Raw genomic sequence first — 13832 nt, 5'->3', positions numbered from 1 at the left:
TCAGCCTACGATTTTGTTTGATTGTTCTATCAAATGTGACAACCAATATTTTAATGTTTTTCTAAAACAGTTATGTAAGTCCCTGAGGCATCTCTGCCCTGGAGGAGGAGGTTACTGTACATACTCATTGTGTGTATGAATACAGTTCCTCTTGTGCTTGATGTTTATAACATGGAGTTATCTCATCTTAGGAGAATGTTTAGAGATCTATAAAAATCATTACAGAAATAAAGCTCTAAATAAAGTTTTTTATAGACTTCATATAGACTCATTATTATTTGTAGTTACTGATTTAATGAAAATCACAAATCTATCCCTGTTAATTTTTGCAGGTGACTGATACTGAAAAAAAACAGTACTGAGGTATAATTAACACAGAATAAAATTCACCAATTGTAAAGTACAATTTGATGAGTTTGACAAATATATACACTTATGTAAACATCTCCAAAATCAAGATATAGAAAATTTCTGTCATCCCAGAAAGTTCCCGCATACCCCTTTGCAGTCAACCCTTTTCTTCTAGCCTCAGCCACTGACACTCACTGATTTACTTTATTTCACTTTAGTTGTCTTTTCTAAAATCTCATATAAGTGGAACCATACATTATGTAGTCTTTTCTGTCTGGCTTTTTTCACTTAGCAAAATGCTTTTTGAGATTCACCCTATGTTGTTGCATGTATCAATCACTGTATTTTATGGATACATCACAATTTGCTTATTCATTCACCAACTGATGGACATTTGGGTAGTTTCTAGTTTATGGCTAGTATGAATAAACTTGCCTGAACATTTGTTTACAAATCTTTGTGTTTTAATTTCTTTAGGGTAAATATCTAGTGATGGGATTGCTAGGTTGTATGTTAGGTATATGCTTAACTATAAGAAACTATCACATTTTTTTTCTTAAGTGGTGGTACCATCTTAATTCCCACCTCCAGTGGATGAGAGTCCCGGTTTCTCCAAATCCTTGCTAAAACTTGATAATGTCGATCTTTTTGATTTTTTTAACTCCATCAAAAGAGATATTTTATTAAAGTTCCCAAAACAAATTTGAGAAGTTATGCTGCATTTAAATAGAAAAAGGCCAAGTTAAAATATGGAAATAAAGTTTTCATTTGGTGGAAGCTGAAACTAATATATACATTGTAATCAAAGATCTATCCCATGTGACATTTTTCATTTTTAAGAGTCTACCAGGCCAAACCCTTTCACTGCCTTTACTGCTTTTGCTTTGCTTTCCCCCTTTTCTTTCTTTCGCTTTGCCTTCAGCTTTTCTTTTTCCCCCACTTCGGCTTCTGGTTCATCCATATGGAGTACTGTCCACGCTGATCTAGAAGACTCTTTTTGTTTCTCTTAATATCAATCTCCATTTTTATGTCACTTTGTTCATCTTTCACTACATATTGGGTTTTCTCTTGACAATGTTTGGATACCACCACAGTTTTATTTTACCTTATTTTTTTGAAAGATATATCCCCTCATATAGAATTCTGGGTTAATGGACTTCTTTTCACTAATATAAAAAGTCACTCCATTGTTTTCTCACTTGTATAGTTTCTGATGAGATGTCTATTATCATTTTTATATTCATTTCTCTGTATGTACTATCTCTTTTCTCCTTGTAAGAGTTACTTTTTTTGTCACTTGTTTCCACCAGTTTGATTATGCTGGGTCTTGGTGTGTTTTCTTTTTATTTATTTAGTGTGTGGTTCATTGAGTTTCTTGGATCAATGGGTTTATTGTTTTCACCAAGTCTGGGAAAATGTCAGCTATTATTTCTTCAAGAGTTTTTTTTACCTATCCACCTTTTCTTCTCTCCTTCTGGAACTCTAATTTTACATATGTTAGACCACCTAAAATTGTCTCACTTGTCATTGATGTTGAGCATTTTTTAGCCTTTTTTCTTTCTGTGCTTCATTTTGAATAGCTTCTCTTGCTATTCAAGTTCTCTCATCTTTTTTTTTTTTTTTTTTTTTTGGCAGTACACGGGCCTCTCACTGCTGTGGCCTTTCCCACCGCAGAGCACAGGCTCCGGACTCGCAGGCTCAGCGGCCATGGCTCACGGGCCCAGCCGTTCCACAGCATGTGGGATCTTCCTGGACGGGGGCACGAACCCGTGTCCCCTGCATCGGCAGGTGGACTCTCAACCACTGCGTCACCAGGGAAGCCCAGTTCTCTCATCTTTTCACCTGCACTGTCTAATCTTCTGTTAATCCTGTTCATGATGTTTTTCATTTCAGATACCTTTCATTTCTTCAAAAAGTTTTTATATCTTCAGTTTCTCTCCATACCATGTTGTTGTTTCGTCTACGTTCTCATGCAAATGGAAGATATATATAATAGCTGTTTTAATGTCTTTGCTAATTCCACCACTATTGTAATTTCTAACATGTTGTTATTGCGTGAGCTTCTTGAGACTGTAGGTCATATTTTCCTGCTGCTTTGCATGGCTGGTATTTTTAAAAATTTTTAATTGACTTAATTTTTTTAGAATACTTTTAGATTTACAGAAAAATTGAAAAGATAGTACAGAGAGTTCTTGTATACCTCATTCCTAGTTTATATTATTATTATCTTATATTTAGTGTGATACATGATTTATAATTAACGAATCAATACTAATACATTACTATTAACTAAAGTCAATAGTTTCTTCAGATTTCCTTATTTTTTTACCTAATGTCAGTTTTCTATTCCAGGATCCCATCTAAGGTTCCACATTACATTTAGTTGTCATGTTTCTTTAAGCTCTTCTTGGCTGTGACAGTTTCTCAGACTTTCCATGTTTTTGATGACTTTGACAGTTTTGAGGAATACTGGTCATGTATTTTGTAGGATGCCACATTACTGCAATCTGTCTGATGATTTTCTCATGATAAGACCAGGGTTATGAGTTATTGAGAGGAAGACCACAGAGTTAAAGTGCCATTTTCATCACATCATATCGAGCATACATACTGTCAACAAATTTACGACTGTTGATGTTGGCTTTAATCACCTAGCTGAGGTAGTGTTTGTCAAGTTTCTCCACTGTAAAGTTTTTCCCCCCTCCCTTTTCCATACTGTATACTTTGGAAGCAAGTTACTATGTGTAGCCCACACTTAAGGAGTAGGAAGTTATGCTCCCTCCTCCTTGAGGGTGGAGTATCTACATAAATTATTTGGAATTCTGCATGGGAGATTTGTCTCTTCTGGCTGTCAAACATGATCAGTTTTACACTGCTATTTGCTGAATTTTGTTGTAATCCTTTAAGCTCTATGGATTTAACTTTGGCATTTAGTGAAGTTATTTGAAATAACTTTGTTCCTTTTGACACTTTAAGCTTTGATGAGCCTTTAAGCTTTGTTAGAGTGGTTCAAGAGCAGCCTTTAATCTAGGGTTAATTTTGCCAATTTTCTAAGGTATTAACCTTCTGAGTACTCTGTCTGATGTTCTACATACTATAACATTTTTCCATTCTGGCTGACAGGATTGAAAACTATTCCCAGTCTTGTGTGAGCTCTAGAAATTATTAGGCCTACTGCTTTCTGGAGATTTTCTCCCTGGACTTAATGAGTTTCACTGCACGCATGTGGCAATATTCAGCCACAGCCTTGAGGGAATCCCTTTGTAGATGTTTGAAACTCTATGTACAGCTCCCTCCTCTGTGTTACTCTACGCTGCAAATTCTAGCTGTCTCAGGATCACAGTGTTTTTCTTCTTGTATTCATTGCCTGTAAAATCTAATTTCACTTTTAGCAATCATTTAAAGCACAAACTGATTTTTTTCTTTTTGGTATAATTTTACATTTAAGAAAATCAAATGGGATTTATTTAATAGATGGCTATTTTAATAATAATGTACCATGGTCAAACGCTGGTAAAATATACTTTATACTTCTTATTTCTAGGCCTTTGCTTATTCTGCAGATTCATATTTTCTTCTTTCCTGCCTTATAAATGAGGCTGTTGCTTTAGGATAGGGGCTGATACTTCTGTAAAGGGTCAGACAGTAAATATTTTAGGCTTTGTGGGCTGTTTGGTCTTTGTTGAAAGTACTTAACTATGCCACTGCAGTGAAAAAGCAACCATGACAATATGGCTTTTCATGTATTCCAGGGTAGGGAATTGTTTAACTTAAAATATTTTAATATATTTCCTTTAGTTTTGTGTGTATTAGTAAAATATCACCAAAGTTCACTCATTCATTCAACACACTCTTCTAGAGGGCCTACTACATGCTAAGCATTAAGCTGGGCTCCAAGGATATGGAAATAAAAGACATAGTTTCTGCTCCTCAGGAAAGGCTAGAAGACCAAGTTAGAGTCTGTAGCAACCCTCTAGGTGAAACATTATTAAGATGTAAGCCAGAGGCATGGGAATGGGAATGGAAAAATAAAGAACAGATTCTGGAGACAGAATTCCTGGAGCTGAAATATACAGGACAGTAACTGGTGGTAAGGGATAGAGAAAGGTGATGTCAAGGATGGAAATACAGGAGATGCAGATTTTGGAGGGTGCTGATAAGTTCAGTTTGGGCCATGTTGTGTTGACCTACAGGACAACTAAGTGAATATATTCAAATGGGTAATTATTCTAACTGGAGCTTAGGAGAGAAGCCAGGGCTGGAATAATCAATATAGAGTGTGGGTAGCTGAAGCTATTCATGTAAGTGAGATTTCCTAAGGAAACTGAGAACATGCAGTCAAAGAGAAAGCATGTTATAGAGAATAACAACAGATGAAGGTCAATGAAGCCTCAGAAGAGACTGAGGAATTCTGGCAACAGAAATAAAAGAAAAAACAGGAAATGAAGTCCACATGGAATCTAAAACAAAGAGACTGTCAAAGAGAAGGGAATGGTCATTCACGCCAAATGCGAAGATCAATTTAGAAAATGACTGGAAAAGAGATATTTTAAACAACAACTGGTGACTTTGGCAAGGCCAATTTCAAAAGAGTGGAATGAGTAGAAGTTATTGTGTAGGGTTCAGGAGTAATTTGGAATGAGGCAGTAATGAAGTGAATAGACCACTCATTTGAGAAGTTTCACTAAGAAGGAAGATGTATGAATGGAAAACATGCTGAAGGGAAGTAGCCTGCAGAAAGGCAGAAATCAACAGTATAAGAAAGGGAATAACTGGTGGAAGTAGGGAAGAGTGAGAGCTACAGCAGAGAGAGGTATTGACTTTCCACAGTTTCCTCTGAAACTGGAGAGGAGATAAAGATGGTAGAAGTGAACAATTCTGTGGGGTGGGGTTTGCAGTATGAGTGGGAAGAATTGAGGGATTCCTATAAGATGTACTGTAGCTTCTCTGTGAAACAGGAGATGAAGTCTTCTGCCTGGGAGTGAGGAGGGAAGTGGTGGAATAAGGGTTTGAGGTGGGAGTTGAAGGTTTGAAATTGCTGTTGTGAGGAATTGGAGAGGATTTGATTTGGGAAATATAAGAGTTCTGGGCAGTGCTGATGGCCAAGCATAGAGTGGGAATAATGAATTTGTAGTGGTACCTGTATGCACAATTTTGTGATTTTCCTCCTGCAATGGTCAGGAATTGGAGTGTTAATTTGAATAGCTGAATAAATCCAAGGTTGGAGAGTTGCATGGCAGATGCTACAGAAATAGCATAAGAGGATAAGTGTTGAGGCTATTGGCAACAAAGCTATCGCTGCTAACTGTTTAGGGAAGGATTTTAAGCCAGGAAGCAAAGAGATTATAAAGAGAGATAGGGGACTAGAGATGTTAATGAAGTCAAGTAATGGTTGTAGGGAGAGATGAGAGTGAGAAAGCTCAAAAAATAAAGAGTATGGGGCTTCCCTGGTGGTGCAGTGGTTGGGAGTCCACCTGCCGATGAGGGGATGCGGGTTCATGCCCCAGTCTGGGAGGATCCCACATGCCATGGAGCGGCTGGGCTCGTGGGCCATGGCCGCTGGGCCTGCGTGTCCGGAGCCTGTGCTCCGCGGCGGGAGAGGCCACAGCAGTGAGAGGCCCGTGTACAGCAAAAAAAAAAAAAAAAAAGAGTATGGCATACCTGAATTGAAGATTTTAGAGAATGAATAGTTCCTGATGACTACAAGATCCAGAATATAGTCATTGATATGGACAGCTTAGATGTAATGGAGTCAAAAGTCACCAGCAGTAAAGTCAAGGACATTCAAGAACAGAAGAGTAGCTATATCTAAAAGATAGTAAAATCACTTGAGATGATGGGCTGGATTTGGGGTAGAGAAGTAAGGTTAACCCAAAGTGCAGGGGGTATAACCAGGAACTTTGTACATAATAGCATCAAATAGAGATAGAAGGAAATATGAAATGGAATGACAAGAGTCTCAAATGAAGAGTGATGTTTTTACATGAGGATGAGGAGTAGAGTAGGGGTCTGGAAGTAGCAGTGGTGGCAACCTGATCTCTGGCATCTGAATTTAGAAAACGAATAGTCTCATGAACTTCTGGAAGCTGGTTTTTAGTTAGTTAGTTTGCTTTTTGGAAGAACCAGCCAGATTTATGTTAAATTAAGGAGGTGATGAGAGAATTCTGTAAACTGAGGATGCAGGAGAGATAATTAGGGAGGTAGTTCTAAAGGGCAGAGTGGAAAGGGTTGGGTGGGAACAGTGGAAGGATGGGTGAAGGCAGAGGAGGTAAAGAACAGAAGAGTGGGGATAAAAGTACAGTAGAGAATACATCATCAGAGGAGTCTACATTCTGGGCGTTTATACCAAGGATAACAGGAGTATGAAGCATGGTGAAATTAATTAGTGTCAAGGTTTCAAATGGAACTCTAATTGAAGTTCGTTTATTTGTTTAACAAATAGTTACTTGAATACCTAGGAACAGTTCCAAATTTTGAAGATATATGAGGAAACAAAACAGATATGGTCCCTGCCCTTCTAGAGACTACACTCCAGTGGAAGAGACAATGAACAAGTAAATAATTTCACATAGTGATAACTACTGTGAAGAAAACAAAGCATGGTATACTCAGTAAATAATTATTCATGAGAGAAAATAAAGCAGGATAAGAGTACAAACAGTGATAGACAGATGAACATGCTATTTTAGATAGAATGGCCAGAGAAAACCTCTCTGAGCAAACAGTCCCCTCTCCCTATGTTTTACTGTGGACATTTCTAAACATACTGAAAAGTTTAAAGACTTTTACAATGAACACTCCTACACCTACCTAGATTCTATCATTAACATTTTATTGAACTTGCATGAATAAAGGCCTGAATGATGTGAAGGAGTGAACATATGGGGAAAGAGTGTTCAGGGACAAGGAAAGAAAGTGTAAAGTCTCTGAAGTAGGAATGAGCTTAGTATGTTCGAGGAACAGCCAAAAGGCAAAGGTGGTTGGACCAAACTAAATGGGGCGAGGGGGTGGTAAGTGGTGGGAAATGAGGTCAGAGAAGTGGGTAAATCATGTATGTCTTGTTTGCTCTGTGAGGACTCTGGATTTTACCTTGGGTGATGGGAAGCATAAGAGCATTTTGAGTAGGAGAACTGGATGATCTCATTCGTGTTATGGGCAGAATAGGCTGCAGACAGGCAAGAGTGGAAACAGAACAGTTGAAAAGCTATTGCAGGGCTTCCCTGGTGGCGCAGTGGTTGAGAGTCCGCCTGCCGATGCAGGGGACACGGGTTCGTGCCCCGGTCCGGGAGGATCCCACATGCCGCGGAGCGGCTGGGCCCGTGAGCCATGGCTGCTGAGCCTGCGCGTCCGGAGCCTGTGCTTCGCAACAGGAGAGACCACAACAATGAGAGGCCCACATACCGCAAAAAAAAAAAAAAAAAAAAGCTATTGCAGTAGTTCGAAGCCAGTGGTATTTGTGGAAGTTATCTGTCTATATATTCTGAGTAGGCTCAGAATATATTTTAAATGTGGAGCTGACAGAACTTACTGTTGGATTGAACATGGCATAAGAAGAAAAGCGGGGATGCAAAGCTGACTCCTAGGAATCCTCAAAGCCAAGACCGGCTGAGCTAGCTGGAGGTGTCAGAGGTTTGGTGATGAGCGCAGACTGTGGTTCTTAAAAGGCTGGCAGGAATTCTTTATGATACTTCCAAAGAAATCCTAGTTCTCACACTGGAAAAAGTAACAACCCAAAGTGGATGAGGATCTGTGTGAGAGAGAAGATTCAGCCTATATGGGAAATTTTCAGGATTCTTCAAACCTCTTGTTAGAAAGAAAAAATCCTTGGGATGATGGAAAAGATTCAGGCTTTTCTGAGAAGAGAGAGACAGACTGGATTGATCTTCCTTCCAAGTATAAGTAAATCCATTAACAACAAATGTATGCATATTTGTATCTGTGTCCATGATGTGAACATACAATAGTTTTTGTGTTTCCTGTATCAAATTTTGTGCCAAGGTTCAATTATCTCACATCTAGAATTTGTGTCACCTTCTTGCTGATATGCTTCCAATCTCTATTTAGAAATTCTTTTTTATACTGCTGCCCATTGATTTGTCTAAACCAATACTTGTCAAATTACCTGTGATAAAGGACCAGTTTTTAAAACTGATATGTTTGTAGAATACGATATAAATTAATTACTTGAAAAAGTAGAATTAAAATAACAAAGATTACAAAGTGCAAGCCCAGTTTTTTAACAAAATCAACTGACAAAATTACTGTCAGAATTCTATGAAAGTTTCTAAAAGCTTACTCTCAATTCTGTACTATCCTGTCACAGACTGGCAATTACACAGTTTGTGAACCACATTCTGATTATCAGTGGCATCAACCATTCCAGACCTCAAAAGTTCCAGTGTCTATTAAACCAAATGTAAACTTATCACCATTGTCCTCTAAATTCTGTGCCAGTTAGCTCAGTCTCACCTGCTTCTAACGGGCAAGCCCTTATCTTCTCTCTCATGCAAGCTACTGTTTTTAACTCATTCCTATTTTGCCTTTTTTTACCCAAAGCATCCTGATACATCTCATAGATGTTACATCAAAACTAAAATGCTTATTGCCCTTAGAAAGCTTTCCTAGGACCCACTTACCTTATCTTTACCCTTTCAGCATTTGTATTTTCTTATATTTATTAGTACAGATTTATCTTATTTGCATTTTTTATTAAGTATAATAATTGCTTCAGAGTAATGTCTGATTTTTACCACAAATATAAAAATGTCTAGAATATAGCCACATGGATATCAAAACAATATAAAGTATATAAGTAATTACCTGCCTGTCTAAGAGTATATGGCATGGGGAGATAAAGCACTGGTGTCTATGTAAATACTATCTATGGGAACCTGCATTCATCCCTTTTCCCCCATGCCCTGCTTTCTCTTATTTTCTTACTAGGCCTATCTCCATTAACTCTGGACCCTAAAACTGCTCACCCAAATCTAGTGCTCTCCAAAAACCGAACCAGTGTGTGGCATGGTGACATTAAGCAGGTAATGCCTGATGATCCAGAGAGGTTTGACTCAAGTGTGGCTGTGCTGGGCTCAAAAGGCTTCACATCTGGAAGGTGGTACTGGGAAGTAGAAGTAGCAAAGAAGACAAAATGGACAGTTGGAGTCGTCAGAGAATCCATCCTTCGGAAGGGCAGCTGTCCTCTAACTCCTGAGCAAGGATTCTGGCTTTTAAGACTAAGGAACCAAACTGATCTAAAGGCTCTGGATTTGCCTTCCTGTAGTATGAAACTGACTAACAACCTCAACAAGGTGGGCATATACCTGGATTATGAGGGAGGGCAGGTATCCTTCTACAATGCTAAAACTATGACCCACATTTACACCTTCAGTAGCACCTTCACGGAGAAAGTTTATCCCTACTTCTGCCCTTGCCTTAATGATGGTGGAGGGAATAAAGAACCATTGCATATCTTACATCCACAGTAATCTGTCATACTGTTGTATAAATTCAAGCATTATTAAAGAGGTATTGAAATAGTTTACCAGTCTCACTGGCTTCTCTTCCCAATTTATGGGGAACTCTGGAATAATGAAAAGAGGATTCACAAACTGAATTCTGTTCTCACTGTTCTAAGTGGATTTCACTGGAGCTTTTCAAGCTGTCGTTCTAACTCTCTGGGGTCTACTGTGACACAGGAGCCATTCTCATGAGCATGATCATCATCCTATTATAACTGGAGCAAAATGCAACTTGAGATTGTGATGTTCAGGAACCCTTTTCAAACGTTCTCAGAAATTCTATCATACTGTTCTTATTCTCCAACAATAATGACTCAATAGATTAATTTTTAGATGTGTGCTCTTCTTCCTATTTAATTATCTTTTAATATACATTTTGCAACACATTTATTTTCTGGAACTTGTTACTGTAATTTAAAAAAAAACTGTTCCAGAGATTTAAAGAATAAAATGTTCTGGGCTAGTTTATAATCTTGTCTTGAATTCTCTCAAGATACTTTTTAGTACAGCGAATCTCTGACTCTTTCTCAGTCCCTTTTTCTTGCTTTACCTACCTATGGAGCACTTGTTTTTCTGTATTCAAATACATTTAAGTATTTCCATTTACTTTTGACTATATCCTTTTAGTCATTCCTGCCTATAATTTAAATACCCATATATTTCATCTTGTCCTCTCCAATATACTCATCCTCTAGCTTGTTCCTTCTTTCTAAGCCTAAACTTCTTAGGCTTATTGATCTCAGCAGTACCCTTGATGAACCACCTCTATTTCCTTTCCTTTGGAAGTCCCATCTAACTGGGCTTCATGCTCTATATCTGACAGGTTTTTTGAGAGAGATGGGGGGTAGGGGTGCAGTACTTAGGACCTGCAGTATGGCCCTCTAAAATTACAATTAGCACAGCTCTTTGGGCAGGATAAAAGCCCTCTATCCTATCTGTCATAGTGGGAAGGATACACACAACTACAGGTAATATTCGTGTAGTGTTGGTATATACAATATACATACATTTATAGCTGCTGATTTGGGCAAACAGCCATGACATGTTATGGCTACATTTAAGAAGTTACCTTTTTTTAAAAAAAAAGAATTCATTTTAACTGGAATGTAATAAGGACCTATTTTGTGCCTGGAGCCTTGCTAGATATTTCGAAGGATATAAAAGAAGCATAAAAAGAAAAAAAAAGGTTCATCTAGGGGGATATAAAAGAAATTCAGGTGCCTGGACCCCACCTAAGACCAATTAAATAAAAATCTCTAGCAGATGGGGCCTAGGCATTCGTAGTTTGTAAAAGCTTACTAATGTGTGGCTAGGGCAGGGAACCACCGAACTAAAGGAACATGATTTCTCTCCTTTTTTAATCTTTAAAAAAAATTCAAACGTAGAGGAAAAATTACATATTTATATGATAACTCCCATATACTCTCCCCCTACATTACCAGTTATTAACATTTTGCTACATTTTCTTAGTCTCTCTCCCCCACATCCACCCCATATGATTTTGTGTGTGAGTATAATTATTACTGTTATTTTTGCTGAACTACTTTAGATTAAGTTGCAGGCATTATAATTCTTATTCCTAAATACATCGGCAAGTATCTTCTAAGAACCAAGGTATTCTCTTACATAATCACAGTACTAAATTATCAAATTCAGAAAATTTTACATCAACACAATACTACTTACTAGCTAATATACAGTCCATATAAATAAGTAACTAATTCTAATAGTGGGATTTTAGGCACTGTAAAATTTCAAGTAATGTGACAAAGAATTTGGGAGAAAGAAGAGGGTCTAGATAAGTCATAGACAGAATTCTAGATAATTGATATCTAAAGTCTGTCCTTGGGACAGACAAGTGCTACAGAGTTCAAAGAAAGGGGAGGTCAGTATTCACCAGAATAGAAGAAAATTCTAAGGAAAAGATTGATTAAGTTGGACATAATGAAAGATGAGTAGGAATGAATATAAATTCTAATCTAGATTTGGAAAATATACTTCTTAAAAATGAATGTTTTGTATTGATGGTTGCATAGCTATATAAATATACTAGAAATAAATGAACTGTAAACTTATAATGGGCAACTTTTTGAGATGTAAATTATACCACAATAAAGCTGTGTTTAAAAAAAGGGAAAGAAAAAATGAATGTTTTATTCAGATCACCAGGGGAATTAGAACAGGCCACAGGTGTATACATATTTTCCACTATCTGTAGGAGTCAATCTTAATACTTTTTCTGATATACTACCTCAGCTCTCCAGTAGTTGTCTTAACACAGATGACACAAAATTTCCCCCAGTTTTCCCAGATAATTGGTTATTTTTATAATTGGTTATTCTATACTGACTAATTTGAACAATCCCTCTACTTAGAACTCAGACTATAATTAAAGGCAGGAATTCGGGACTTCCCTGGTGGCGTGGTGGTTAAGAATCCACCTGCCAGTGCAGGGCACATGGGTTCGATCCCCGGTCCGGGAAGATCCCACATGCCGCGGAGCAACTGAGCCTATGCGCCACAACTACTGAGCCTGCGCTGTAGAGCCCGTGAACCACAAGCCCCCACTTGCCGCAACTAGAGAAAGCCCACGCGCAGCAGCAAAGACCCGACGCAGCCATAAATAAATAAATAAATAAATAAAATAACATTTTTTTAAAAGGCAGGAATTCTTCTAACGAGTATGAATTATGAAACACCAATATGGGATTTCCCTGCTAGAAATAAACTCTGAATAGTATTCACTAAGAAGCATGACTGGGGCTATCTTATATACTGTTTTCTCTCAGGCCACAGGAGATGAGGCTGATAGTAACCAAAATATGAAGTAGAGTATAAAGAGGCCCCAGTCAGCGTGTTGGGATTCACTGAGGTGAGAACCTCAAAAGGAAAATGCCTTGTAAAATACATTCAGAAGCATGTATACAATGTATATGTACAGTTTGGAGAATAATATGAAGAAACAAACACTCATTAATTCACTATCTAGCTTTGGAAATAGAACAGTATCAAAACCTTTGAAGGCCCCTGTGTATCTCTCCCAGCCCTGAGGTAATCACTATTCTACATTTTGTGTCTGGATTTTTCTTTTTTGCAAATAATTCATAGGTATGTTTTTCCAACAAATGTATTGTTTAGTTTTTTCTATTCTACATATGTATGTATTCCTAGAAAGTATACTTTCATTATGTCTGTTCTTCGAACTTTAAATGAATGGAATCATGTTGTACGCCTTCCTTAGCTTTTTAAAATTCAAACTTATGTTGTATTCCAGTGTATGAAAATTCAACCATTTAAACATCCAAACTACTGTTAATAGGTAAGTAGTTGTTTCTAGTTGTTTTATTTTTTTAATTGTTGCTGTTGCTATTGCCATTAGCAACAATGTTGCTATTAACATTATTGGATATGTGACCTGGTAAATGGGAGCAAGAATTCTCTAGGTTTACACCTGATAAGCACTGGTGCATAGGGTATGCACATCTTCAAGTAGGTAATGCTGAACAGTTGGTCAACTCTATTGTGCCAATTTACACTGCCAACAGCAATGAGAGTTCCCATTAATCTATGTCTTTGCCAATTCGGTTTTTATCAGTAAGGTGGATACACATAATGGTATCTCCAGGTTTTAGTTTGCATTTCCCTAATTACCACTGTGGTTGAGCATCTTTTCATAATTTTATTAACCATTTAAGTTTCCTCTTCTGTGAAATGCCTATACAGATGTTTGCCCATTTTTGCATCAGACTGTCTCTTATTGATTCATAGTGTTACTTATATACTCTGGATACCAATCCTTTGTTGGTTATTTGCACTGCAAATATCTTCTCCTATGGCTTAATACTTGTGTCTCATTTACAAAAAAATCCTTCTCAGAGGTCAGAGAGATATTCTCCTATGTTTTATTCTACATGTTTTAAAGTTCTGTGTTTTATATTTCAATGCTTTCAATTGTTCAATCAA

General features: G+C 37.5%; 1 protein-coding gene across 1 annotated transcript in view; it reads left to right on the top strand.

Moving 5' to 3' along the window:
- TRIM69 (tripartite motif containing 69) overlaps positions 1-9870 on the top strand; it is a 53436-nt gene extending 43566 nt beyond the window's left edge. Inside the window, exon 7 of the mRNA XM_082617143.1 lies at positions 9295-9870. Coding sequence (XP_082473269.1) covers positions 9295-9836 — 542 coding nt within the window. The 3' untranslated portion in view covers positions 9837-9870. The remainder of the gene's footprint in view (positions 1-9294) is intronic.
- The last annotated feature ends 3962 nt before the right edge of the window (positions 9871-13832 follow it).

Source organism: Mesoplodon mirus (genome assembly GCF_964341445.2).
Source record: "Mesoplodon mirus genome assembly, chromosome: 4".
NCBI lineage: Eukaryota > Metazoa > Chordata > Mammalia > Artiodactyla > Ziphiidae > Mesoplodon > Mesoplodon mirus.
Note: the sequence above shows the minus strand (reverse complement) of the source record. Positions and strands in the feature narration are given on the sequence as shown.